The 27,567-nt window shown below is 35.1% G+C and overlaps 3 protein-coding genes across 3 annotated transcripts; 2 read left to right on the forward strand and 1 right to left on the reverse strand.

Moving 5' to 3' along the window:
* Window positions 1–5,366: 5,366 nt before the first annotated feature.
* LOC145636487 (uncharacterized) lies at window positions 5,367–7,373 on the forward strand. The gene is made up of 2 exons (XM_081688061.1): window positions 5,367–5,522; window positions 6,551–7,373. The coding sequence occupies exons 1-2, from the start codon at window positions 5,511–5,513 to the stop codon at window positions 7,034–7,036; spliced, it is 498 nt and encodes a 165-aa protein (XP_081544187.1). The 5' UTR covers window positions 5,367–5,510; the 3' UTR covers window positions 7,037–7,373.
* Window positions 7,374–8,032: 659 nt separating this feature from the next.
* Window positions 8,033–13,834, reverse strand: LOC145636486 (E3 ubiquitin-protein ligase UPL5-like). The gene is made up of 3 exons (XM_081688060.1): window positions 11,703–13,834; window positions 9,358–9,947; window positions 8,033–8,617 (listed from the first exon to the last, which is right to left on the reverse strand). Exons 1-3 carry the CDS (start codon window positions 13,597–13,599, stop codon window positions 8,354–8,356), a joined length of 2,751 nt encoding a protein of 916 aa, XP_081544186.1. The 5' UTR covers window positions 13,600–13,834; the 3' UTR covers window positions 8,033–8,353.
* A 786-nt stretch (window positions 13,835–14,620) lies between these two features.
* Window positions 14,621–17,881, forward strand: LOC145636488 (F-box protein CPR1-like). The gene is made up of 2 exons (XM_081688062.1): window positions 14,621–16,029; window positions 17,518–17,881. The coding sequence occupies exons 1-2, from the start codon at window positions 14,736–14,738 to the stop codon at window positions 17,535–17,537; spliced, it is 1,314 nt and encodes a 437-aa protein (XP_081544188.1). The 5' UTR covers window positions 14,621–14,735; the 3' UTR covers window positions 17,538–17,881.
* The last annotated feature ends 9,686 nt before the right edge of the window (window positions 17,882–27,567 follow it).

Here is a 27,567-nt window from a genome sequence, read left to right on the forward strand (position 1 = left end):
TGGATGTATATTGTTTTGAGCTCTTGTCAATATCATTTATTAAATTTCTTACGTAAATAAAAGAGAAATGTCCATGTTACGCACCCACAATTTTCAGATAAGTATTAGATAAAGTTATGTATATTTAAAAAATTAATAACAAAAACACTTAATACAACTTGTCGGCTTCCCATATCTTAATATTACATCCGGTCCAAATTACTCGTAACTTTTGGGGTATTATTTATGAGAGATAAAATATTCCAAAGTTGCGAGTAATTTAAAGCGGAGGTAGTATTATATAAATTCTTACATACATTCGGGTGTATTTAAAAGTATTTTTTTTTACATATTTGATGATTATAACTTGGATAAAATGAGCAGTAGTAGTCAAAATAAGAAATAATCATCAACTAACAAAAATACACACCCTTACTAAAAGAGCTGTAAATTTAATGTTTGTAAAATATTCACCAAAGAAAAGCATTACTCCCTCCGTCCCAAAAAGAACGACCTATTTGGGTTGATTACGCGGGTATTAAGGAAGTTAAGTAAAAAGAAGTAAAAGTATATTGGAAAGATAAATTTACATGGGGTTTGTAAAAAAATAGAGAGAGAAAGTAATAAAATAACATGGAAAATCAAATTTTTATATGGGGAAGCTAATTTTGCACAAATATTGTTGCAAATTGGTGGTGTTTTAATGCAAATGGGTCATTCTTTTTGGGACAAAGTTTTGGCCAAATGGGTCGTTCTTTTTGGGACGGAGGGAGTAGTATTTATTATATTTGATGAGATAATAAAGTCATCAAATAGTGTGTTTAATTTACTTTATTTTATTTGAACTTATTTTTAGTATGTCACGCCAAAAAAAAAAAAAAATAAAATAAAAAAAATTAGTATTAATAAATTGAATATGGTGACCCTTTATATCATCAAAACTTATTCTAACTTATTTTCCTTAACTTTTCTTATTTTAATTTATATTTTACAAATTATATACAAATGAAATAAGGTGAACAAAGTTGAAAATAATTGGATGGTGGATGCAAATGCACAATATTCAATGTGCATACGTTAAAGATTAAGCCTAATTTCAAAGAACATGAAGAAAGAAAGACTAATTCTAGTGAATATAGAACATGAAAACCAACTCCAATGAACATATAGTTTCTATATGTTCATTGGAGTTAGGACATGTTCTCATACGTTTATTTCAGTTCAGCTCAATTCAGTTCAGTTCTGCTCCTAATTTCATTCTCTTAACAAAAATTCAGTTCAGTTCAATTCAATTCAACTAAGTTCAGTTTATGAGAACAGACCCTTAGTCTTCGTGTTCTTTAAAATAATTAGGCTACTTAATGTTCAACGTATGCACATTAAGCACTGTACATACATATGCCTCCACCATTATATTTGCGAGCCTAAGACAATTAGTTGATCTCCATATACATAATGCATGTCCATTTCAATGTAACCCATATTTATTCTTTTTATTTTTATTTATTATTATTATTATTATTATTTTATTATTGTTGCTAATAATCAATCTTTGGCTCCATTGAAAGATACATTGCAACTCACATATTGTACTAATTCTTCATATTCATAATTATATACTACGTACATTATTTTATAACCACAAAACAAAACAGATTTGTACGTGTCTAAATCCTTAATTACAAGAAGCTAATTAAGCAGGATTCTACCTAACAAAATCTCCAAATTAACCTGTACTTAATTATACTTTAATTGAAACATATAATGACATTTAATAGTGCAACTCTCATGTGTTTTGATTGTAATTAATTCGTGTTGATTAAGGTTAATCTGAAATTATATTAATAATCCTGTTCTTGATACCTTAGTGGCTTCAATCATAATGGCTTTTAAATAGGGTTTGTAACTTTGTATGGGGTTGTACCTTTTTATGTGGGTCCACCTTTCACCGCCCCTAAACTTTTGGGATAGATGACTTTACAGATCAATATACCTAGGCTTAGACAGTTAGGCAATGCGTGGTAAATTAGAAAGAGAAATTTAATTAAGCTGTTCTTTTAGTACAAAGTTTTTTTACACAAATTGATGATATTATACAAGTATATGAAATTTGGGAGAGTACGTACCTTTTAGTATATTTAAAGTGTGGGTGACATAAATAATTTTATGATGCATCATTTGGTTGCCAACAAAATAATTAAATTAGTTTACTATATACTTATATATGTTAATATGTATGCTTTGAGATCTACAAATATGATCATACTCCAATATGAAATTATATACTTTGTACTATTTACCAAAGAGTCTTTGCCTAATAGTATAAATCGAGGGTTTGTGTATGATAACACGTAGTAAATAGTTTTAATTTTCCTTTCTTTCATTTCCTCTATATAGTATAACACCTTGTGGTTATCCGGATCGGATAGAAAAAAAATCAAGTAATTAACGTAAGAAAATTTTATACAATGTTCATTCTCTTCTAACCATAAGTCAATAATAATCCGATATACCTTTGAGAACTCCAATTACTTGTGGATTAAATTCACTTGTCAATATATAACAATATCGATTCAATCAGCATCCAGTCATTGAGTGTTACTTCACTAGAAGGAACAACTTAAATAAATCCAAAATTGAATGTTTAAAGCAAATGATGAATACCTTTGTACTAGTGAAACAATAGTAAGGAGGTAATTTTATTCTACCTTTCATTATTATTTACAAGACTTTCCCTCTATAGGTAGATATAGATAGAAAGACAACCATGAATGAGACATACAAAATAGGTTAGAGTTTTTTTTTTTTATCCAACAGAGGAATAGAATTCCAAATAAAAAGAACAAGAACAAGCAACAAAGAAACAAAGAAACAAACTAACCTAAAATAAAATAGGTTAGAGTTACTATATAATTTCCTAATAAAATTAACCTAATCACATGTTAATTTAACTAAACCTAAAATAAAAAAATAAAAAAAAATCATCTCCATTAATGTGGAATTTTTGTGGCCGTTCATTTAGTTCAAAGATTAAATTGATGGTGGGTAAGGCTATAATTTAGTTAGGAAGAAAGGAAGAGAAATCTGAATAGGATCAGACGTGGCAAATCAGATCATAAGTGTGCTGATTAGGAAACAAATTGGATTATGGGTCCCACATTTAGATTCAACTTTGGAAAGGGCGGTTCCTAAAGTCTAAAATGATCAAATCTATTGATTGATGATAGCTCTTGAGGAATATACATTTTGAGTGTTTTGTCTAAAATGTACACTTGTTTTCTTTGTTGATTGTCACAAAAAAATAAAAAAAAAAGGTGATAGACTAATTAAGTAATTAGGCTTTGAATACGACCCCTAATAAATCAAAACCGATAGAATATATAAAACCTATCGTGGATTTCAACGATAAACTTAATTTTAAAATTATCGAATCTGTCATTTAATATGGTATCAATAGCCATCGTGACAATTATTTGCAACGATGAAACATTTTCCACTCACACTTTATGACAAATTATTGTAAATTAAATAATACGTAGCATGAAACAGAGGTACTATATATAATTCATTCACCCTTTATTTCATTTGAAAGAGAGGTACTATATATAATTCATTCACCCTTTATATCATTTGATGCTGGGTATTAATTAGAGGGTCCATGCCTCATCCTTTAATTTGCCACCTTCATAATTGATTATAGGCTCATGTATTAATGTTTGATTCATGCTTAAATTTTCTATTTTATCTCATATACTACGTATAAGTATTTTTTAGCAAAAATTCCCAAGTTTTATTAATCAAAGAATTAAGTGTAATAGTTTGGGGACCTCCATCTTAATTATGTACCATTTGTTGATTCTTTTGGTCCCACCTTGAGCACCGGCCGACATAGCTAAGCTGTTTAATTTGCTTCTTTCTCCGTAGTAATTGGTCTTTTGGAAAGTGATCTTCAAGACAGCTTGTAAATGACTTCGACCTTTAATACTCTTGTTAAACAAAATTTTAGCCGTTAATGATGTTCATCAATATTCTACTCAATTGGATAACACTCGTATACAAAGTACAGAGTATTATTTGTGATTGATTTTACCATTATACCCTTACTAAATATTGTGATTGTATGAAAACGCTCAATCAATCAATATTCGTTTATGTAACTACTATTATTTTTTTCCCTGTAAAAAAAATAACTATTAGTTTCAGTCAAACAAAGTGAATGTGTAAATGTGTAATGTCATATGAGGGCGTTAATTTCTTTACTTAAATCATTTCTTGATGAGAATTAATGAAGAATATTTGGTCACTTAATAATGTTAAGGATCTGTGATTTCGTACATGTACCAACATTGTTTGTTACCCTAAAACATTGATTGTGTCATGCAAGTGTATTTGAAAGATTCTGTCGAACATGTGCATGCAACAGGCACCCATATTACAAGCAACTCTACCTTTTCCAATAATTGTAATGAATCGTACGTATTAATTAAATTCTTCAATGAATACACTTGTATATAGTTTATAAAAAGAGCAATAAACAGTTTAAATAAAACATTGTATATTTTGATTGATTATTCATACAAAAATGTTCATACAATTATACCACAAGCTAGCAACGACCTAAATTCCCTTTATGTTCATACTAAAAATCAACTATTTGGAATATTGTACTGCAATAATAAAAGAAGAATTATTAAGCAATTTTCATCTTATGCTATAATATGATGCATGCGATGTCAAAGTATAATAATAAGTGTTAAAATTAAATTTAATTACTGATTTGGAAGGACAAAACATCTCAGTAGTTAATTGTAACTCGTCTACAATCTTGCAATTTGCGGCTTGTTATTTTGTAACAAAATTAAAATGAGTAGAACATAGAGATATGTATGTCGACCATCATAACATTTGACCTATATATCAAATCTTCTATTTTTTTTCCCATGGGACAAAGGTAAAAAAAAAAAAAAGGTTTAATAAAAACAAAGTAGAAAATCAAGGACATGAAAACCTAATTGGTTACACACTTACACTTAGGCCAAGCAACCCCACTCTTTAATTGATTGAAATAAAAATGATCTGATCTCCTCACTTCGAGAAAAAAAATAAAAATAAAAAATCTATAGTTTCAAAAAAATTTAAATTTTTTTATTTATTTATCTTTTTTTTTTGAGAAAAAAGATACTCCCTAAATATATGCCATAAAACCTTAATAGAGGGGAAAAAATACAATTACAACTAGACAAGCTAAATGGCCAATTGCAATGTCAGTGATTTGAGGTGTCAATTTGCTGAGAATCTTTTTTTTTTTTTTTTTTTTTTTTCAGCAGTGACCCCACATCTCTTAGCTCACCTCCCTCTAATTTTAATTAATCTATTCATTACATGCTGTTAATACTCCTATATATACTCCTCTCTTACATTTCATCATCTCATCAATTCATATTCATATTCTTCTAAGCTTATCAATATTCTCTGCTCTCATTTTATTTCCCTATTTTTGTTCATTCCATATCAATTTTCATTTCCTACAAATGGCCACTGAGGTACATCTCCTACATTTTTTTTTCTCTCTTTTGTTGTTTAAATTTGTATAAACATTGTTTCTGTGTGCATTCAGACACCCTTAAATGTTATTAGGGTGTTATATATTGGATTTAAAAACTGTTACGTGCTTATATTCTCTTGAATTTTTATGCATGGTTTTTCTAGCAATACTGATCTTGTTTGATCACTAGAAATTCATTAGTGCTACACAACTCTTTATTCATGATTTTCTCTTAGAAATTCATTAGTGCTACACAACTCTTTATTAATGATTTTCTCTTAGGAAAAGTTCTAAGGTTCATGTTTTTTGTTTTTCTTCTTTTTTTTCTAGTGTGCTTGTTTTTTCCAACATTACAAATTAACACCAAAGTATAGATTTTGATGATGATCCGTACGATTGAAATAAAACTAATCTGATCTTCTGCTTGATAGTTAGACTTGAATTGTTGGATAATCTCAATCAGATTAATAAGATTTCATCATAAGAACTATGTTTGGATTAATCATCCTCCTTAAGCACATACAAGTGCTAACAATATTATTAAGATAAGCATAAAAAGTGAATTTAAAATTGATGTGAAAAGAGTTATATACACAAGTTTTAAAGATCTGTTTTTCTGATTGATCATTGCTTTTATATCAACCTATATGCTTGATCATTCAATAAGATGAATTTTTGGTCAAAGGTTTTAAAAGTTCCATTTTTGAAAACTTTCAATAATAAGTGCTAACCATTTCTATGATAAGCAATTATATAAATACATGCACTATAAAGAGAATTTTGTGTAAAGATTAATATATATGAATATTGTGATTTTCAAGATCGATTATCGATATGCTTGGCCATTCTACTACCTCCGTTTTTTATTATTTACAAAATAGATATATTTTATACCTCACAAATAATAACCATTTGCTGCAAATAATAAAAAACGGAGGTAGTATAAGATGAATTTTGCTGGTTTTGGCATGAGAACAATTTCCAGCTTAAAGACTAAATTTCGGTGATGTTTTCTTCTGCACACAGGTTGCACCAAGCACTACATTGCCTGAGGTTCAGGCACCTGCACCAGTTGAGGTGATCAAGACCGAGGCCCCAACCACAGAAACCGCGGAAGTTGTAGAAGCACCAGTAGCTGCAACTGAGGCTGCACCTTCTGAGGAAGCACCAGCAGAAGTTGCTGCTGAAACCGTTGAGGAAGCTGCTGAAGTCCCAGCAGAAACCGAAGCTCCAGCAGTAGCAGCCGAGCCAGAAAAGGAAGCCGAGGCAGAGGTAAAGGCAGAGGCAGAGCCAGAAGTAGAGAAGAAGGAAGAAGTAGCTGCCCCACCAGCTGAAGAAGAGAAGGCTGCAGTTGAAGAGACCACCGAAGTGACCCCCACCGAGGCCACTGAAGCACCAGCAGCTGAAGAAGCTAGCAACGTCGAGGAAGAGAAACCCGCTGAAGCACCAGCAGCAGCTGCAGCAGAGGAGACCACCAGCACTGAGGTTCCAGTTGAAAAGTCTGAAGAGTAAACTTGATCAAAAGGGTGTTTAAGATGGTCTTTTTTCTCTAAATATTTCTTAGGGTTGCATTTGGGGTTGATCAGTTTTTTTTCTTTTTACAAGAATTTTATTTACTTACTAGTATTACCATTGCTATTAATATTTATTATTTTATATTGAGGTAAAAGCTTTGGTTGGGTTTTTTGAAGATCATTATATATATATTACACATCAAAGCTATTGGGTTATGATGTGCCCTTGCTTATGAATGCTGGGTACAAGTTTCAACCCAAAGAGCAGGGATTTGAGAGTTTGATATTGTATTGGCTTTGGTAATGGAATAATAATGATATTATTATAATTATAATTCTGAGGTTATATGTGATATATATACTCTCATTCCTAAATTTATGTTATTCTGTTATCAAGAAGCGAATTTAATTAACGAAGGTAACTTACAAATAAAACCTTCACAAAATACCGAAAATTAAGTTTCATGATGAAGAACATAGAAAAGAGCCAAATGAAGGTAAAAAATCAAATTTTAAAAGCTTCATTGAAACTTCACCCGAGTCAGGCAGCCTGAGTCCTGAATTTTACAACTATTCAGAGTTTTTTTCAGTGTCTGATGATGGGAGTTTACAGAATGTCAAAACAAGGTTTCAAGGGAAAAGAGATTATCTGAAAAAACGATAAAAACCATGGAAACATCAAAACGAGTGCCCCTGCACCATCACAAGTATAACGATGTAGGCAAGACGAACATAACAACCAGCCTCCAATCTGCAGTCCGCTACAAGCAGGATCAAGAAAGACCAAGGTTATACATGCCTTTGACCACGTAGTGGTATTTTAACAAAACTTCTATGTTTTAGTTGAGATTGTCTGACAATACTTAATACAAGACACTCCTACAACCACAAAAAAAAAAAAAAAAAAAAAAAAAAAAAAAAAAAAAAAAAAAAAAAAAAAAAAAATCCTTTGAATTCAGCACTAGAATAGCTAGAAAAATTCAACATTCAGAAATCAGAACCGTTATTTCAGATTGAAAATTCCAATTTTTAATTCATTCATGAAAATGCTGTACACCAAGGGCGTTACAATAAAACATCCAGAGAAGTTTCAGAGCGGCAAATCTTCATCTGAGTGAACTTTTTACATAAATTTTATGCAGGTAAGTGTTCATAATGAGTATTACCAAACTTTTTCAAAGCAAGAGCACCAATTCTGTGGCACAAGCTCGCATCCTAAACTTACTCTAAGAAATATGTACAAATTCTAAGCCAAAGTCTTCATTTATGTGCAGATCCCACCCCAAAATCTAGCTGATGTCATCAAGATCACCTGTCACCAAGTGCCAAAGCTGCAACCTATATGTTCTTGGGTGATCAAATGGAGGCGTTGTCGCATGACAGTCTTTGATGGATACGGTGGGATACAAATTCGAAAAAAGCATGTATGAGATGAGGGCAAACAATTTTGGGAATCCAAGGATTTGTAGATGCACAGTCGAGATGAAAGACCACTGAAACCCTCAATAGGAAGGTACTTAATTGATGTCCAGAAGAAGAGGAGAGTTTTTTTCTGCTCAGCGGTAAATTGTCCAACCACCTGAAAAGATTTACAGAGTTCATAAGTACTTCAATAGACAGCATACAAATTGTATAACTTGATTGAATTGCACCTAGAAAGGGTGAAGAAACTTCATAATACTTAAATGTTGGTAAATCAAGAAGCAAATAAACACATTTGCATATAATATATAGACTAGAACTAGATTTTTTTTTTTTCAACCTTAATCTCCAGCGATTTATCCAAAATCATTAGCCTCAGAATTTTCCATTTTCTTTATTTCATAACAACTTTATTTCCTCAAATCTACAGATTGCCAAAAGATTATCAATGCTTAGAACTTTATTTCCTTAAATCTGCAAATCGCCAAAAGATAATCAAAAACTCCAGACATGTCTTATCCATTTACCAGGGCATATGCCGGATCACAAAGAATGAGGAGAGAAAAGGGGGTTTGCGATGGCTGAAAGCTACTCTGGTTTCCAAACTGCTCGGAGAAGATTTTTGCAGCATTATTAAAATAAAGTGCTTTAACTAGGAACTTGTCTATGCCTATCATACTGAACACATACATAATATAACCTTAATCAATCCCTCAATGACACCCTCCCGCCCTCCACGACTCCACCCCAAGAAGGATAGCAAGAGAAGAGGGGGGGGGGGGGGGGGACGGACAATGAGAAGTCTCACATGTACAATAACCAAATTACTTCTATATGAGAAGAAGAAAAATAACACAGTAAGCAGTAATAATAATCAGCATATGTTCTACTACATACCTCCCAAAACCATTTTATCTGAGGATCAGATTTTTTATAGGCATAATAATCAGTATGTGACTTCCAATCTTCAACACATATCTCACTTTCACTTCCATGCAACATCCAATCAAGATCTTCCAGCTCCAAGCTTTTAAAAAAGGTTTCACGCAGATTTGCTTCAGAAAGAATGTCAGCAAAACCTTGAGCAAAATACGATACTTGTTCAGAAATAGATGACACAAAGTGATGCTGAACAATAAGGTCAACATATTCCTTCCTGTTCTTGCTGTTCACAGAAATGTCTTTTCCTCCAGGACAGAGTTCTACAACATTCCTTTTCCCCAGCTCTTCAATATCAATACTAAATGTCAGCCCTAAACCATCAGAATCCACAAAATCAGCATCCATCTCCAATATTTGTTTGCAGCTACTATAGATGCGAGGATCTGCGTCCCGTATATCTTCGATGGAAACTTGTCTTCCTGCCAGTTGCAAGAAAAAGACACGATCCAGAACAACACCAACTTGAATTTTATGCTTCAGAGCCAAAGCAATTACCCTCCCTGAAAATAGGAAGTATCGAAGATGTAGAGGATGTACCTTGGATGCTGCACAATAGATAAAAAGAAATGTTAAGAATAAATATCAGATTTATACAATGGCTTGCCCCAAAAAAAGTACTAGAAAAGATTTGAAAAACAAAAGAAAACAATTTTTTTCCTCACCTTAAGCAAGGCAAGTATAGTTTGCATAAACAGTAACGAGTAAGACAATAAACAGGCTTTAACACATCGAAACAAAAGAAACCAAGCTCAACGCACTAATTTATCAAACATTGAGCAAGCACTCTATATGTGCTGGAAAATGATACCTTTAAATAGGGATACATAACAGAGTAGTACTGACTTAATATTTTGATATTAGGGATATGCATGCCATGATGAAAAACCTTTAAGTTTACATAAATTGTGTTAAGATTATCTCTAAGAAGCTAACAATAGGGAGGTGAGCTACTTGAGTTAAAAAAATGATTCACACTAATGAATCGTGCAAAAGGAAGTTCCCTCTCCCAGTCTCCTGCCTCAATATCTATATTGGGTACTTTCATTCCTCTAATTTAGTCCTCAACACCCACCATTTCTTCACTGCTTTCCTTAACAGTTACTTTTGAGGAGGCTGGTCTTCTTCACTGCTTACCTCAACAGTTACTTTTGAGGAGGCTGGAAAGACCAACTCTGTTTTCCAGACAAAACTTCTACAATACTTTGCTATATACCCAATTTTAGATAAGTTTTCCATTGTTTGGGTGCATGGAAAAATATATAAATTGAAAAGGTTATTCTTTCATTTAAAAAATAAGAGAAAAAAAGAAAAGAAAAGAAAACTAAAACCAAAAGCCACCCCCCTCCCATATGACATCAATGTCAACATCCAACTCCTCCACTCCATTAATTGATCAACATTAGAATTCTGCAAGAACCCACCATCTCCATGATATCCACTATCAGATATGCTCTAAACTAAATCAAAAGAGTTGCACAAACAGCACACATTGGATGTTGTTGTTCTGCTAGAAAAATCCTCCGGAGGAAGCTGATGTAGTCCTCAAATTTAACTCAGTTATTAGGAGAATATAAGAGAGGGTGAGTGAGCATTGGTCAAGGAATGAAATTTTGGATCTTCCAAAAGAAGGGACAATTGTTTTAACAGGACGAAAAATACTTTTAAATTCAAAATTTCCTATTGATGAAAACTATCCAGGGTAACATTTTATATCCAACAAAACAGAGCCTTACTTAGCTACTCAGCAGACAAGGATACCTATTGATAAGAGGACATGCTGATGCACAACTATGTCATTCGAACATGTATTTGAACCCCTATTACTCCACATCTTCACAATTCAGACCAAATGAAAGAAATTTCAATGTGTCAAATGGTAGAAAATACATATAAAGTTGTGTGTTTTCACGCATAGACAATCAATCATCTGTGAGGTGTATGAAAAAAGATATCTTAGCACAAGAAACAGGGACTCTCTCAATCAGACTTCACTCAGACAGATGCAACACTCCACCACAAAGATATACAATGATTGACAACATTTATACAATGATGTAGCATGAACTTAGTGTGCAATCAATCAACGTGACATAAATTTGCTAGAGTTTTATGACAAGTTTCCTTGTGCTAACTCAACTTATGAAATCACAGACAGTCTCTTTATGAGACAATGTCAGGCACCAATGCTATCAAATTCAATTCATGGTGGTCATTGTCTACAATTGAAAACGGGAGTAGAAGTATATGAGCTAAGAGGAATTTTCTTATATCAAACTGCACAAGAGACTACAAACACTTGCCTTTACTAGGGAAGAACCTTCGACGGTCCAAAGGGCAAGATGCAAAAAGAGCTCTTTCTGGATCAAAAATCGCTTGGCATACTAAGCAAAACCACTCCCTTAAAACCCCAGGACCTGTAGCTTCTTCATTTTTGAATTCCATAAAGAGACCAGCCTGCAGTGTAGATGGGATTGCAGTAGATATATACTCAAATGATTCAGCCAGCAAATTGGACCTGTCAATCAACATCTCGAGCAATTCATCATAATCTTCTCTCACCTCCGGAAACAGTAACGAAACTAAATGCCTCCTTGATTGAAAATCCAGGTCATCCTTATGCTTAAGAAGCCAGCTATGGTCATCAACACGCCTGGCATACCTGACAATAAGGCCACACAGTGCTGTCTTACTTTGTCTCAGTGTGGTCCATAAATGGCCTTCTGATTCTGGGTTTAGTAGAGAAATACTATGCAATTCCTTTAAAATAGCAAGATACTGAGACCACCCAAGTAGATTAGCTTCCACAAACTTTTTTCCCTTCACACCTAAGCAAAGCTCCACCTTTTTAAGACATTTGTCAATCCAACAGTGTAGATCATTGAAAAGAGTATTGAGAAGATCATCAAAAAGGTTGATTTCTCCCTTAGCCCGATATGCTCGTTCTCTTTCAATGAAAGTTAACACAGGTTGCAGAAAATTAGAGAAATCGATCACATCTCGATGCAAAGGCCCGAGGCTGGAATCTGATACAACATTCAGCTTCAAGTCCTTCACCAACCTTTCCCCTACTTCCTTCAAGAGAGGAAACACAGCTCCAATAGGGATCCCATACAACTCTTCGGACCCATCATGACCATACACTTCCTTAAACACATTCGTCACTACAACATTCACCATCATCGACCCAAGAGTACTCCTGCAATGTATATACAGTAAGTCATCTTCCGTGGCCAGCTTCCTAAGCAATTCACAGAACACCAACACCGTCTTAGCACAATAAGCTCTCTCACTCCCAGTCCCTTTCAAACTCTTCATGAAATTCACAAACGACCGGATACATTCCTCCGCACACTCCTGATTCGCCCTCTCTTTGGACGCATAAAGCATGACTAAACTCTGAGGAGCACAAGAAGTCATGAAAATCTCACAATAATCACACTTATCAATGCTCCTATTATTAAAAGCATCGGCATAACTCTCCTCCTCCTCCTCCTCATCATCATCACCATTATTCGTTCCTTTAATTTTACGAACATCTCCTTTCTTACCATTATTAACAGGATGATATCTATTATCAAGTGAAAGTGTCATAAAACCCTTCATCTGACTCTTAATCTTATTAGTATAATAAGTAACATAATTCAAATTAACACTCCTATAACTACTACGAATGTCATGAATCATACCGCCAATTACGACCCAAGCTTGAGGATGCTTTGCGCTCCGCATTCTTCCCACCATTTGAAGCACTGAATCATTCTGAATGTTGCACTGTTTCAATGTCTGCTCCCACTGCAACTGCTTACCTTGATAAACTAATCTTTGCACCGAACTCGGTATCCCGGTAACATTCTGGATTTTCTCGTGCAACCTTTCAACTGTATCATCCAAATTCGCGCGCAAAATAAGGGAATTTCCACCAGAAATCAATCTGACAAAGAATTGAAGCTGATGAGACCCCATCAAATCGCAGGAAATCCCACTCGATTCGCCTCGGAAGCAGAAATCATTACCCTTAGGTAATTCATATTCAAGATGATCATCATGAATTACGGATTTTTCCTTGCAATTGGTGTTCGAATTCGAATTCTTGCAAAATTGAGAGACGGGAGAATCGTAATCTTCCAGTTTGCGCTTCAAAGGAGGACGATCAGATTGAAATGGTTGGTTTGTCGGAGTTGTACCGACGGATGACATTGAAATGCAAAATTCAGCAAATTGAATGAGGAGGACGACGATGATGATGATGATTGATGATTATCATTCGAGAAATTGGGATTGAGAATCAAGAATGATGGGGAAAAGAATCAAGATTGAAAACCCTAGAATTGAGAATCGAGAAGTGTATATAAGTTAGGGTTTAAGAGAATTGGGGAATTGGAATTGGAGTGATGGAATTGAGTAAAATAGAAAAGAGAGTGAAAATGATCAATTGTTTTGGGTGCTGATGCGTCGAGCTTACATGGCAGAGACCAATTCACCAATGACTCAGCTCCCTAGTCTCCCTGGACTTAATCCGCGTCATTATGTTACAAGATTTAAAGCCCGTGTGATTAAAGAATTTTATTTAATTATGGGATTTTTAAAATTGCCTTTTAAGAATGACCCGTTAGTAGATATTACGTACGGAAATACTCAAATACCCGTAGGGCCTGTTCACATTTACTGAACTGAATTGAACTGATTAGAGTTGAATTGAAGTGATTGGAGCTGAACTGAATTGAATTGAAATGAATATTTTATGAGAAAGGAAAATTATGAGTTGAACTGAACAAAACTAAATTGAACTGAACTAATTAGAGCAGAACTGAACTGAAATTACGTAAATGTGAACAGGCCCGTAATTCCTTATATCTAAATTTTACATCTCACATGTTTGCATTAGTTTAAAATAAGTCGTAAAACCGAGATAATACAAGTGATCTTCATGACAAAAAAAAAAAAAAAAAAAAAAAAAAAAAAAAAAAAAAAAACTTGTTACATTTCTGTAAATAAGTCAACAACGTATATTAAATATATCTCACAATTGTTATTTTATTTACGAAAATAACATGTTAATTGAGATATTTTATTGATTTATTTGTAAAAATATCATTAAATAAATTATTTTTGTTTATCATATTAACTCAGACTCCCTCGTCATGAACCATTATTAACCCAGCAAACCTAGGTACAATACAAGTCTTAGAACCATAAGTTCCTAAGAGTAACACATTATGAATCACATAGGAACACTTATCTTTCCCATACTCTCCCATAGTCCCATTTCACCTTTCTTGTCCTAAAACCCTTGAACCCTCATCAAATCCCAAAATCAACTCCCAATTTCAGCCATGGAAACTCCAAATCAAGCTCATCTTCAAGAACAACAATCATCCTTGCTTCCCATTGACATAATCACTCAAATTCTGCTGTATCTCCCTCCAAAACCTCTTGCTCGCTTCAAATCTGTCTCAAAATCCTTTCTTTCTTTAATCAACGATCCAAAATTCATCCTCAATAACATCAAGCAATCCCTCTCTTCCTCCTCCAATCTCTCTCTTGCTTCTCTTTCTCAACCAAAACCCCATAAACATCTCCATATCCTGCACCTTCATGCACCAGATTCCTCCACCCCACCTTCAATTTCCAACCTTTCTCTTCCATTTCACCCTAGAACCCATGATTCTGACCTTATTGGGTCCTGCAATGGCATTCTCTGCATTTCTGATTTCCCTGATTTTCTGGGTCTTTTCAATCCTACCACTAGAACTTTCCAGAAGATTCCACTGGGTTCTTTGGGGGTTCAAGAGTTCAGGGAGTCTCATTGGGTTGATTTCGGATTCGGGTTCGACGAAATTGGCAATGATTACAAGATTGTTAGGGTGGATCAGCTGCATAATGTCAACCAAGATGAGGGTTTAGCTCCTAGGGAAGTTCAGGTGTTTAGTTTGAAGGCAAATTTGTGGAAGAAAGTTGAGAACTTTCCTCATTTTCTCTCTCATCCTAAGTCCCATGGTAATTTCCTCTGTAATTCTTTGCATTGGATTGCTACTACTTCTGATCCTGTTGTGTTTGATTTAACTGGTGTTTTATGGCGTGGGCAATTGGATGATTTTGTTTATGATTATGTCATTGTTGCATTTGATCTTAATTTAGAGAAATTTAGGGTCTTACCTTTGCCTGATTATGAGGAGGGGAAGAAGTTGAAGGTCCCTCGTTTGTCTGCTGGGGTTTTAGGGGAGTGCTTGTTTGTACAGGTTGAACATGGGGCCCGCTTTAAGCGTTGTGTTGATGTTTGGGTGATGAAGGAATATGGGGTGAAAGATTCTTGGACTAAGCTGTTGACTTTTCGACATGAGGAGATTCGGGGTGAGTTGTTGCCGGTTAAGACCTTGATGATGTCGAAAGGGGGTGATGAGGTTTTGATGCAGCAAGGGAAGGATTGTTTTTGGGTGGAATTGAAAACTGGAAAAACTAGGGATGTTCCAATGGACAGTGGTTTGCCTTTTAAGTTTGGGTTAGTTTGTGGGCATAAGTATACTTTTGGGGCGGTGACTTACGTGGAGAGCCTTGTCTGTCTTGGCTGCCGTGATGGATGCGTAGAGAGTGAGCAGGCTAGCAATGGTGGTAAGCAAGATGATGGAGGTAATAATAATCTAAGAGCTTTCTGATTTGACTGCTGTTAAAAACTGCTGATTTTGTCAAAATATGTCCTGAATTGCTAATGCTACTCTTTGTTTTGATTGCATATTTTTTAAGTGATTGTGAACTTAGGTTGTAAATTTGTGATTGGGTGTTGTATTCGTTATCAAGTACAAAAATAAATAGATTAGACTTGCCACATATTTTAAGCTGGGGTAAAAGATACTGGGAAGCTTTGAGCAATCTTGAGGGCCACTAGTTTGGTTGATCATGAGGCATAAGATGTGCAACAAATATATGTTACTTGTATTTCATTTTGATAATCATAGTTTTGGCTTCTTTGTTTGTTTTGCAGTTCAAAGTTGTTAGTTGTGTATAAGTTTCAGTTCCTTGGTGTTTGATGAGGAGTTTTGATATTGTCGTGGACCTTTTCTTCTTGCTAATATTAGCTTGTTTATAAACATGGCTGGTTGACCACCCACTAGTTGTGGAAAAGAGATCTAGGAAACAGGACGATTTTTAGAGTTATATAGCCAACTCCCTGGGCCAATAATTATCTACTATGACCCTTACCAATTTACCATTATCACGTGATTACATGATGAGCACAAATCTGAAAATTTATATAGTAATATGACATAGTAGCAGCCTATAAGTATTTTTTTTCCTGTGATTGTTTGGTGTAGCACATTGCTGTGAAGGACCTTCTTCAACAAAAGATTGAGGTCTTGGAGTACCTTACAAGTTTCGTATAATGAACACATATTGTAATGACTTTTGGTGTTGCTAGAATACCCTCTAGGTACCGATAGTACGCACTAGTTTCTAAAAATAGAATCTAAATCTTCTATTCCACGTATATTTCCCACATTTTCACCAAATATCTTATAGGTTTGTATTACTAAACATGCCCCATTACATGTTACGTAGTATATAGACTATATTACCAAATAGTTTTGTTGAAGTAACTCCTGTGGTATGGTATACCTTAAGGTATTCCTCAGTCATTGAGTGGAGTTCATTGTGTTTTCTATTTCTAAACCACTTCTTTTGTTGTTGTTGAAGATTGTTCTTCATAATTGGTCTTAAGAGTAACAAGAAACTGCGCTAATTCAGTAACTATAAACTATTGAATGATGTTAACGCTCAACTTTAATGGGAATATGCTTCATTCTTATAATCTTATTGCATTATTCATTAATAAAATTCACTTAAATCACTGAGAGTACTCAATTCAAATACTCGAATTGCTTTTTGATGTTTATGTTTAAAGTTTTGGACTCTGGTTGATTTAGTGGTCAATACTCAGGTCGTTGGGGTGATTGGCTGATTGCTGGGAATTGCTGCTGTGAGTTTTTGAAATTTAATAATGTTTGAGTCAAGTTGTATGACAGTTGAGAAGTACTATTTTAACAGTATTAAAAATAGATCTATTGCATGGAGACTATATAAATCATCTATCTCATGTTTTATATCCCTTTGACATTTCAGGTGCTGAAGCCAAAAACTGAGGAGTGGATTGTAGCAGCCTTGAATTCGTCTACTCTCACCTTTGTGAAAGAAGCAATAGGCAAACAGCAACAAAAAGCCTGTGTGGTGTTCAACACGGTGCTGTTTGTTATGTTGGTAGCACTAATTCATATCAAACCTGCTCTATAGCAATCTGTGACATATCTAGTGGAATATCAGACTTGCATTATGTTAAGCTATTAATATGCTGAGTTTATGTTTATGACAGGGAGCATATAGATTAATTTTATGTTTGTAGTCATGTAATGCGATCATATCTACCACTTATTAAGCTATTGAGGATTCATTTAGCTGCTAAATGAAAAGAAATTTAAATTGATCTGAAGCGTTTTCTTGTTTTATAACTTTACTCCTTTTCAGTCAACAAATTCTCAATTACTCATATACTATGCAATTATGCATCTTGTTATTATATATATTGTCCTTTGTTGGAATAAAAGCTCATTCCCTAGGAGTACCTATTCATTACTTTGTTGAAGGACCAAATGAACTCAACTTAGCTAGTCTTTTTTAGGGTTCAATGTCATGCCATATAAATGCCTAGGATTGCATACATCTGCAAAACCAATACAGTAACTTTTCTTATTTTACATACAAATATACATTGATTTATTATCTGAGAGTACTTATTCAAGGGTTTATCTAACATCTTTGCCTGAAAAACTCAGTTTTGGCTTACAATAGTAACCCATATGATATATAACTAAAGAAGGAAAGGGTTAGGGTAGGAAGAATAACAAGAGCTTTTTCTTCGAATTTGTCAGGTGCTGAAGGTCTGAAACCAAGAGGTGATGAACAAAATTCCAATCCTATTATTTTTTTGTCGGTTGATTTGGTTTATATACCCAATATACTGGACTGCAACTTATTACATTGAACTGATAGTATCAGACTTGCTTTATGTTTTTCTATTAGCATGTTGTAGCTAAATATGTTCAATGAAACCTACATGACTATAAAGATATGAGGAAATCATTCCTGCACTTTGTGAAGTAATCAAGGATTTATTTTAATTGCCTATAGTTATTTGTTGACAGAGCCAATGAACTCAAGTTTGTTGATTCTTTTCAGGGTGAACTGCCTTAAAAATAATGTTTGAAACAATTTAGTGCAATGGCGTCTATATTAATTATTCACTACTGACCTACTATGGTTTGACATGTTAACCTTAGATTCATTTAGTGCTCTTTTGTAGCAGAATAATCAATCATCCAGGAAAAAAGTTGTATTTATATATCTGTAATGAGTAGACTCAGCAGGAGTGCTAGTGAAGACCTATGTTCTTGAAAAACTTCTGACTATTGCATTCCACACACATGCAATTTTGTTGGAGTTTGCTGTGTTTTATAAGTTTTTTCCTTAATGGCAATTGGAGGTCCTTGGGGTGCTATCGATGGTGATTGGTGAGTGTCCATCACTTGATGGTTTGTCATTAGTATGTACTTTGGATGATTATCAGTTTTTGTGTATGTATTGGCCAATGAGAATAGCATTGAAAAGACTGATAGATCAGAGGAAACTGATGAGCCTGAAAAAGTGATTGTAGAAGGTTAATAAATGTTTGAAGAAGTTTTGGTTGATAAAGATAACTAGGAGAAACATCCAGAGAAGACAAGGAAGATATGCAGGGTGCAAGCCCTCAGAAAGACTCATCCAAGGAGGTGAACATTTTTAATACACCTATTTATAGGTTTTTATTTTTGAAATAGTTTCGGTACTTATAGTTCCTGTATCTCTGTATGCATGCTTACTTTTTGTTATTCAGTCTTTTGTATTTTCTTTAGTTAAGAATCTGAATTGGCTTCTGCTGTCCAAAGTTTGAGCTGTGTTGAACTCAGCACTCTGCAGAGCTTGTCAAATATTCATGTTGTGACAATTTTCGTTCTTATCATGATTAGGAGGGTTGGGTGGTAGAGTATAGAACAAAATTCCAGTCTTTTGTTAATTGAGCTGGTGTTGCATTCCCTAAAATATACGCAGTAATTGGTCCTAGCCTTTTTCCAGTGCATTGTGCGAAAATCCTGCCTGTATTCTGCATTGCTTTATCACGTGCTATATTTGTTTCTAATCTAGGATATTGAACTATGCAGGAAAGATTGATGATACTGAACAGAATCAGAAATGGGCTGGTGAGCAAGGTACAGCCATGCACGGGAAATCAAACTGCAGAAGATAGCTCCAATTATGTTGAGAAGACTAGTGGTGAAGCAGAGGCAAGCAAACCATAGGAAGTAAGAGTTGAAGGTCTGAGGAGAAAAAAAAAACACTTCAGCCGAAATAGCAGCAGTGGGCCAAGAATCACTTTAGGTGCCGTACCGGAACTTTCTTATAGACGAGTCTCCTCGTATTAGTTCCTCATACAGAGTATCTTGTTTGCTGATGATTCTTGTTAGGCTCTTCAATCAAAATCGAGTTGGCTACCTCAGGGTAAGTTTGTAATCTTCCTCTGTCTGACATGAGTTTTTCTGGTACTGTTGACTTTGTTGTTAATTTGCTATCATGGAAATGTGTTCGTGTTCAGGAGTAAGGTCTGAGATTTTCTTGTTCATTGCCCCGACTAATTTCTCTCTCACCGGGACTTCAAGGTTAGAACATGCCTTTGCTGGTGCATATAATTAAGTATCTTGTTGAGTTTATGATGAAATGGTAAAAGGGACTTGTGCTGGTTGCTCTATTGGAAAGCAATACAAGACGAGATGAATGCTTGTGGTATGAAAGAAGCTAGTGAGAATGTCTCCTTACATTTGTATTGACAAGTGATTGCTGCTCTGAAGTAGGCTTCTCTGCAGCTGTACGGATTATACCACCCCAGCATATGCATGTTCTTGCCCACATCTGATTGTAATCCACATCAAGGCTTCGGAACACATGTTCCTTTTGCTGCATGACTTTGTCAACGATTAAAGCACAATTACATGATGGCCGCAGGAATTGGTTGGAATCCCTCAACTAGAACCTGGTACCCCATCAATGTCCACTCCTCCAATTGACAAGAAAGAATGATGTTGGCTTCACGGGTTCGAGGTTGGGTCTGTGTCATCTCAAATCAGGTTTTCGTACCCAGCCTTAAAGCTGTGAAGCCCTTGTAATTTTCCTCAAGTAACTCCATGGTATATTTGAGTGCTTTGTTTTAGATAAATTTGTGTGCACGCTGTGCGTGTGTTATATTTCTATCTTTTATATATCAACTAGAGCTGTCAAAAGTTGACCCGACTCGAAATACTGACTCAAACTCGATTATTAACCGACCCATCTGAACCCGAAAAAATGGTGACCCAAACCCGACCTGAAACCAACCCTAGACTAGAGTTGACCCGAGTATGTGAGACTCGAACCCGAACATGAACTGACCTGGAGATGACCCGATCCGAATGTAACCCGTAAATTATTTACCTAACCGAACCCGACTTGAAACAAACTTGACCCAAACCCGTTTTAACCTGTCAAAACCCAAATCTAACCCGACTTGTTACTAACCTGACTTGAATTCAACCCGACCCGTTCCTAACCCGACCCGAATTTAACCCAACCTATTACAAACCCGACCCGAAATCAACCCGACTTGTTATTGACCTGACTCAAATTCAACCCGATTTGTTATTAACTCAACCCGAATTTTATCAGACCTATTACTTACCCGACCCAAAAATTCAACCTGGTCTGTTACTAACCCGATTCGAAATTAACACGATTTGTTATTGACCCGACCTAAATTCTACCCAAATTGCTCCTGACCCGATTTCAAATCACCTTAAATGCAATTTAGACCACCTTATTATTGTTGATCAAAGCATTTTGTCTAGGGAGACCAAGTCGATCCACGCCAGTAAAAAAAAAAAAGCATCATCCTCAAGTTTAAAATTTAAATATAGTATATATTTGTTGTATGGTCAAAGAAGATAATTATCTTCCTAAATTATAAACTATAATAATTTCATAGTATATTGTCATATATATTATAGTCAAAAGAAATAATTAGCTTGATAAAAATGATAATTATCTATTTATAGTTAATTGAACCCGAATATGACCTAACTTGGAAATGACCCGACCTGATTGTAACCTGCAAATAATAGACTTGAACATAACCCGACTTGAATCCGAAAATGACTCGACTTGGAAATGACCTTACCTGATTATAACCCACAAATTATTGACTTGGACCGAACGCGACTTGAACTCGAGAATGACCCGACTTGAAAATGACCCAATTTAAAACTCCAATTTGCCTTTAAACGGCCAATTTACCGGTTTATAACTTGCACTGATTTCATAAACTCAAGCCTACCACGAATATTTAAGATAACAAATAATGATCATATATGGTTTCAAACGACATTATATGAACTCGAAATATATTCCCTAGAATATCAAGGCTTTTCGATACCGGACCCCGAAACCTCTAATAAAATTTATCAAAAATTGTGTATATTAGCCTTTATTTTTGGAATTTTTGACTTTTTTTGCCCGAAAATAAAATTGTCAAAATGTTTACCATGATACCTAAAACTTTCAGGGATTCCCATTGAGTGGGTGGAACCATCCAATTTGCCTTTAAACGACCAATTTTCCGGTTTACAACTTGCACCGATTTCTTTAACTCAAGCCTACCACGAACATTTATGACAACAAATAATGATCATATATGGTTTCAAACGGCATTATATGACCCCGAGATGTATCCCCCAAAATTTCAACACTTTTCGACACCGGGCCCTAAAACCTCAAAAATTTCTCAAAAAGCGTGGATATTTAGTCTTCAATTTTGGAATTTTTGACTTTTTATCACCCGGAAATAAAAAATGCCGAATATTTACCATGGTCCCTAATATCCTCCAGGAGTCGAATGGGGTGGGTGGAACCATCCAATTTGCCTTTAAACGACCAATTTACTGGTTTACAACTTGCACTTATTTCATTAACTCAATTCTACCACGAACATCTATGACAATATATAATCATCATATATGGTTCCACACGGCATTATATGATCCCCAGATGTATTTCTTAAAATCTCAAGACTTTGCGAAACCGGCCTCGAATCCTTCGAAATTTCTCAAAAGCGTGGATATTAGCCTTCAATTTTGGAATATTTTTACTTTTTTCGCCCGAAAATAAATATTGCTGAAATATTTACCATGGTCCCTAATACCTTCCAGGAGTCCCATTGGGTGGGGGGAATCATCCAATTTGCCTTTAAACGACCAATTTACCGGTTTATAACTTTCACCGATTTCATTAACTAAAGTCTACCACAAACATTTATGACAACAAATAATGATCATATATGGTCCCAAACGGCATTATATGACCCCAAGATGAATCCCCTAGAATTTTAAGACTTTTCGACTCTGGGCCTCGAATTCTCCAAAATTTATCAAAAAGCGTGGATATTAGCCTTCAATTTTGAAAATTTTGACTTTTTTCGCCGGGAAATAAAAATTGCCGGAATGTTTACCATAATCCCTTATACATTCAGGGATTCCAATTGATTGGGTGGAACCATCCAATTTGCCTTTAAATGACCAATTTACCGGTTTACAACTTGCACCGATTTCATTAACTCAACCCTACCACGAACATTTATGACAAAAAATAACGATCATATATGGTTCCAAAGGGCATTATATGACCCCGAGATGCATCTCCTAGAATTTCAACACTTTTCGACACCGGGCCCTAAAACCACAAAAATTTCTCAAAAAGTGTGGATATTAGTCCTCAATTTTGGAGTTTTTTAACTTTTTTTCGCCCGGAAATAAAAATTGCCGAAATGTTTACCGTGAACCCTAATACTGTCAAGGAGTCCTATTGTGTGGGTGGAATCATCCAATTTGCCTTTAAACGACCAATTTACCGGTTTACAACTTGCACCAATTTCATTAACTCAACCCTACCACAAACATTTATGACAACAAATAATGATCATATATGGTTCCAAATGGCATTATATGACCCCAAGATACATCCCCTAAAATTTCAACAATTTTGGACACCGGGCCCTAAAATCTCAAAAATTTCTCAAAAAGCGTGGATATTAGTCTTCAATTTTGGAATTTTTTTGACTTTTTTTCGCTTGGAAAGAAAAAATGCCGAAATATTTTCCATGGTCCCTAATATCCTCCAGGAGTAGAATTGGGTGGGTCGAACTATCCAATTTGCCTTTAAACGGTCAATTTACTGGTTTACAACTTGCATCGTTTTCATTAATTCAAGCCTACCACAAACATCTATGACAATATATGATCATCATATATGGTTCCAAACAGCATTTTATGACCCCCCAGATGTATTCCTTAAAATCTTAAGACTTTGCGAAACCGGGCCTCGAATCCTTCGAAATTTCTCAAAAGTGAGGATATTAGCCTTTAATTTTGGAATTTTTTGACTTTTTTCGCCCGAAATTAAAAATTTCCGAAACATTTACCATGTTCCCTAATATCCTCCGGGAGTCCCATTTTGGGGGGGGGGGGAACCATCTAATTTGCCTTTAAACGACCAATTTACCGGTTCACAACTTGCACCGATTTCATTAACTCAAGCCTACCACGAACATTTATGACAACAAATAATGATCATATATGGTTCAAAAAGGAATTATATGACCACGAGATGAATCCCCAAGAATTTTAACACTTTTCGACACCGGGCCCTGAAACCTCAAAATTTTCTCAAAAAGCGTGGATATTAGCCTTCAATTTTGGAATTTTTTGACTTTTTTTCACCTGGAAATAAAAATTGCCGAAATGTTTACCATGAACCCTAATACTGTCAGGGAGTCCCATTAGGTGGGTGGAATCATCCATTTTGTCTTTAAACGACCAATTTACCGGTTTACAACTTGCACTGATTTCATTAACTCAACCCTACCACGAACATTAATGACAACAAATAATGATCATATATGGTTCCACACGACATTATATGACCCTGAGATGCATGCCCTAAAATTTCAACACTTTTCGACACTGACCCTGAAACCTCAAAAATTTCTCAAAAAGCGTGGATATTAATCTTCAATTATGGATTTTTTTTTTACTTTTGTTTGCCCGGAAAAAAAATTGCCGAAATATTTACCATGGTCCCTAATATCCTCCAGGAGTCGAATTGGGTGGGTCGAACCATCCAATTTGCCTTTAAACGGCTAATTTACTGGTTTAAAACTTGCACCGATTTCATTAATTCAAGCCTACCACAAACATCTATGACAATATATAATCATCATATATGGTTCCAAACAGCATTTTATGAACCCCCATATGTGTTCCTTAAAATCTCAAGACTTTGTGAAACCGGTGGCCTCGAATCCTTCGAAATTTCTCAAAAGCGTGGATATTAGCCTTCAATTTTGGAATTTTTTTGACTTTTTTCGCCCGAAAATAAAAATGCCGAAATATTTACCATGGTCCCTAATATTCTATGGGAGTCCCATTGGGTGGGGGGAGCCATCCAATTTGCCTTTAAACGACTAATTTATTTACCAGTTTACAACTTGCACCGATTTCAATAACTCAAACCTACCACGAACATTTATGACAACAAATAATGATCATATATGGTTCCAAACGGCATTATACAACCCCGGGATGAATCCCCAAGAATTTTATCACTTTTCGACACCGGGCCCTGAAACCTCAAAAATTTCTCAAAAAGCGTAGATATTAGCCTTCAATTTTGGAAATTTTTGACTTTTTTTCGCCTGGAAATAAAAATTGCCGAAATTTTATCATGAACCCTAATACTGTCAGGGAGTCCCATTGGCTGGGTGGAATCATCCAATTTTCCTTTAACGACCAATTTACCGGTTTACAACTTGCACCGATTTCATTAACTCGAGCCTACCATGAACATTTATGACAACAAATAATTATCATATATGGTTCCAAACAGCATTATATGACCCCGAGATGTATCCCTAGAATTTCAACACTTTTCGACACCGGGCCCTGAAGCCTCAAAAATTTCTACAAAAGCGTGGATATTAGCCTTTAATTTTGGAATTTTTTACTTTTTTTTCGCCCAGAAATAAAAATTGTCGAAATGTTTACCATGGTCCCTAATGCCCTTCTGGAGTCCAATTAGGTTGGTGGAATAATCCAATTTGCCTTAATTTACCGGTTTACAACTTGCACTTATTTCATTAATTCAAGCCTACCACGAACATTTATGACAACAAATAATTATCACATATGGTTCCAAACAGCATTATATGACCATGAGATGTATCCCTAGAATTTCAACACTTTTCGACACCGGGCCCCAAAACCTCCAAAATTTTTCAAAAAACGTGGATATTAGCCTTCAATTTTGGAATTTTTTTTACTTTTTTCGCCCGGAAATAAAAATTGCCGAAATATTAACCATGATCCCTAATACCCTACAATTGGGTGGGTGGAACCATCCAATATGCCTTACAACGACCAATTTACCGGTTTATAACTTGTACCGATTTCATTAATTCAAGCCTACCACGATCATTATTTGTATGACAACAAATAATCATATATGGTTCCAAACGGAATTATATGACAATAAGATGTATCCCATAGAATTTCAAGAATTTTCGACACCAGGACCCGAAACCTCCAAAATTTCTTAAAAAACGTGGTTATTAGCCTTTGATTTTGGAATTTTTGACTTTTTTTCGCCCGGAAATAAAAATTGCCGAAATGTTTACCATAGTCCCTAATACACTCCGAGAGTCCAATTGGGCGGTGGAACCATCCAATTTGCTTTTAAACGGTCAATTTACCGGTTTACAACTTGCATCGATTTACTGGTATACAACGGCCAATTTAATTAACTTGCACCGACCTGACTTGAACCGAAATTGACCGAAAACCTTTTTAACCCGTCAAAACACGAATTTATCCCGACTTGTTACTAACCTAACCCGAATTCAACCCGACCCATTCCTATCCCGACCCGAATTTATCCCAACTTGTTACAAACCCGACTCGAAATCAACCCGACTTGTTATTGACCTGACCCAAATTCAACCTGACTTGTTATTGACCCAACTCGAATTTTACCAGACCTATCACTTACCCGACCCAAAAATTCAACCCGATCTGTTACTAACCCGATTCAAAATTAACACGATTTGTTATTGACCCGACCTAAATTCAACCCAAATTGTTCCTGACCCGATTTTAATTCACCTTAAATGCAATTTAGACCACCTTATTATTGTTGATCAAAGCATTTTGTCTAAGGAGACCAAGTCGGTCCACGCCAGAAAAAGAAAGGAGCATCATCCTCAAGTTTAAGAGTTAAATATAGTATATATTTGTTGTACGGTCAAAGAAGATAATTATCTTCCTAAATTATAGACTATAGTTCCCTACTATATTGTCATATATATTATAGTCAAAGGAAATTATTAGCTTGATAAAAATGATAATTATCTATTTATAGTTAGTTGAACCCGAATATGACCTGACTTGGAAATGACCCGACCGAATTATAATCTGCAAATTATTGACTTGAACATAACCCGACTTGAATCCGAGTTGGAAATGACCCAACCTGATTATAGCCCGAAAATTATTGACTTTAACCGAACTTGACTTGAAACCAAGAATGACCTGACTTGAAAATGACCCGACCTGATTATAAATTGCAAACTATTGACTTGAACCGAACCTGACTCTAACCCGAGAATGACCTGACCTGATTCTAACCCATAAATAATTGACTTGAATCGAATCCGAGAATAACCCTAACCCGTTTTAACCTGTGAAAACTCGAATTAAACCCGACCTGTTGTTCACCCGACCCGAATGTAACCCGACCTAAACCCGACCCTAACCTGATAAGAAGTATGACCCGACGTGACCCGACTAAAGCATGACCCAAGCCAAACCCGACCCGCATAGGTTATGAAATTAATCCAAACTGACCTGACCCGAGTCAACCTAACCCACTCTTACTCGACCCAAACTAACCGGAATTGAAAGCTCTAACATCAACCATTCTATTAGAGTACATAAAAGTTAGCGGTATTTTAGC

The sequence above is a fragment of the Chenopodium album genome, chromosome 6 (assembly GCF_948465745.1).
Source record: "Chenopodium album chromosome 6, dcCheAlbu1.1, whole genome shotgun sequence".
Lineage (NCBI taxonomy): Eukaryota > Viridiplantae > Streptophyta > Magnoliopsida > Caryophyllales > Amaranthaceae > Chenopodium > Chenopodium album.

What these genes read in the sequence shown, in the direction of transcription:
- LOC145636488 (XM_081688062.1), top strand. Translation starts at nt 14,736, where the DNA reads ATGGAAACTCCAAATCAAGCTCATCTTCAAGAACAACAATCATCCTTG. An exon ending in TGGTAAGCAAGATGATGGAG is followed by an intron (nt 16,030 to 17,517) that starts GTAATAATAATC and finishes TTGACATTTCAG; the next exon opens with GTGCTGAAGCCAAAAACTGA.
- LOC145636486 (XM_081688060.1), bottom strand. Translation starts at nt 13,599, where the DNA reads ATGTCATCCGTCGGTACAACTCCGACAAACCAACCATTTCAATCTGAT. An exon ending in AAGGTTCTTCCCTAGTAAAG is followed by an intron (nt 9,948 to 11,702) that starts GCAAGTGTTTGT and finishes TCTATTGTGCAG; the next exon opens with CATCCAAGGTACATCCTCTA. An exon ending in AGATAAAATGGTTTTGGGAG is followed by an intron (nt 8,618 to 9,357) that starts GTATGTAGTAGA and finishes AAATCTTTTCAG; the next exon opens with GTGGTTGGACAATTTACCGC.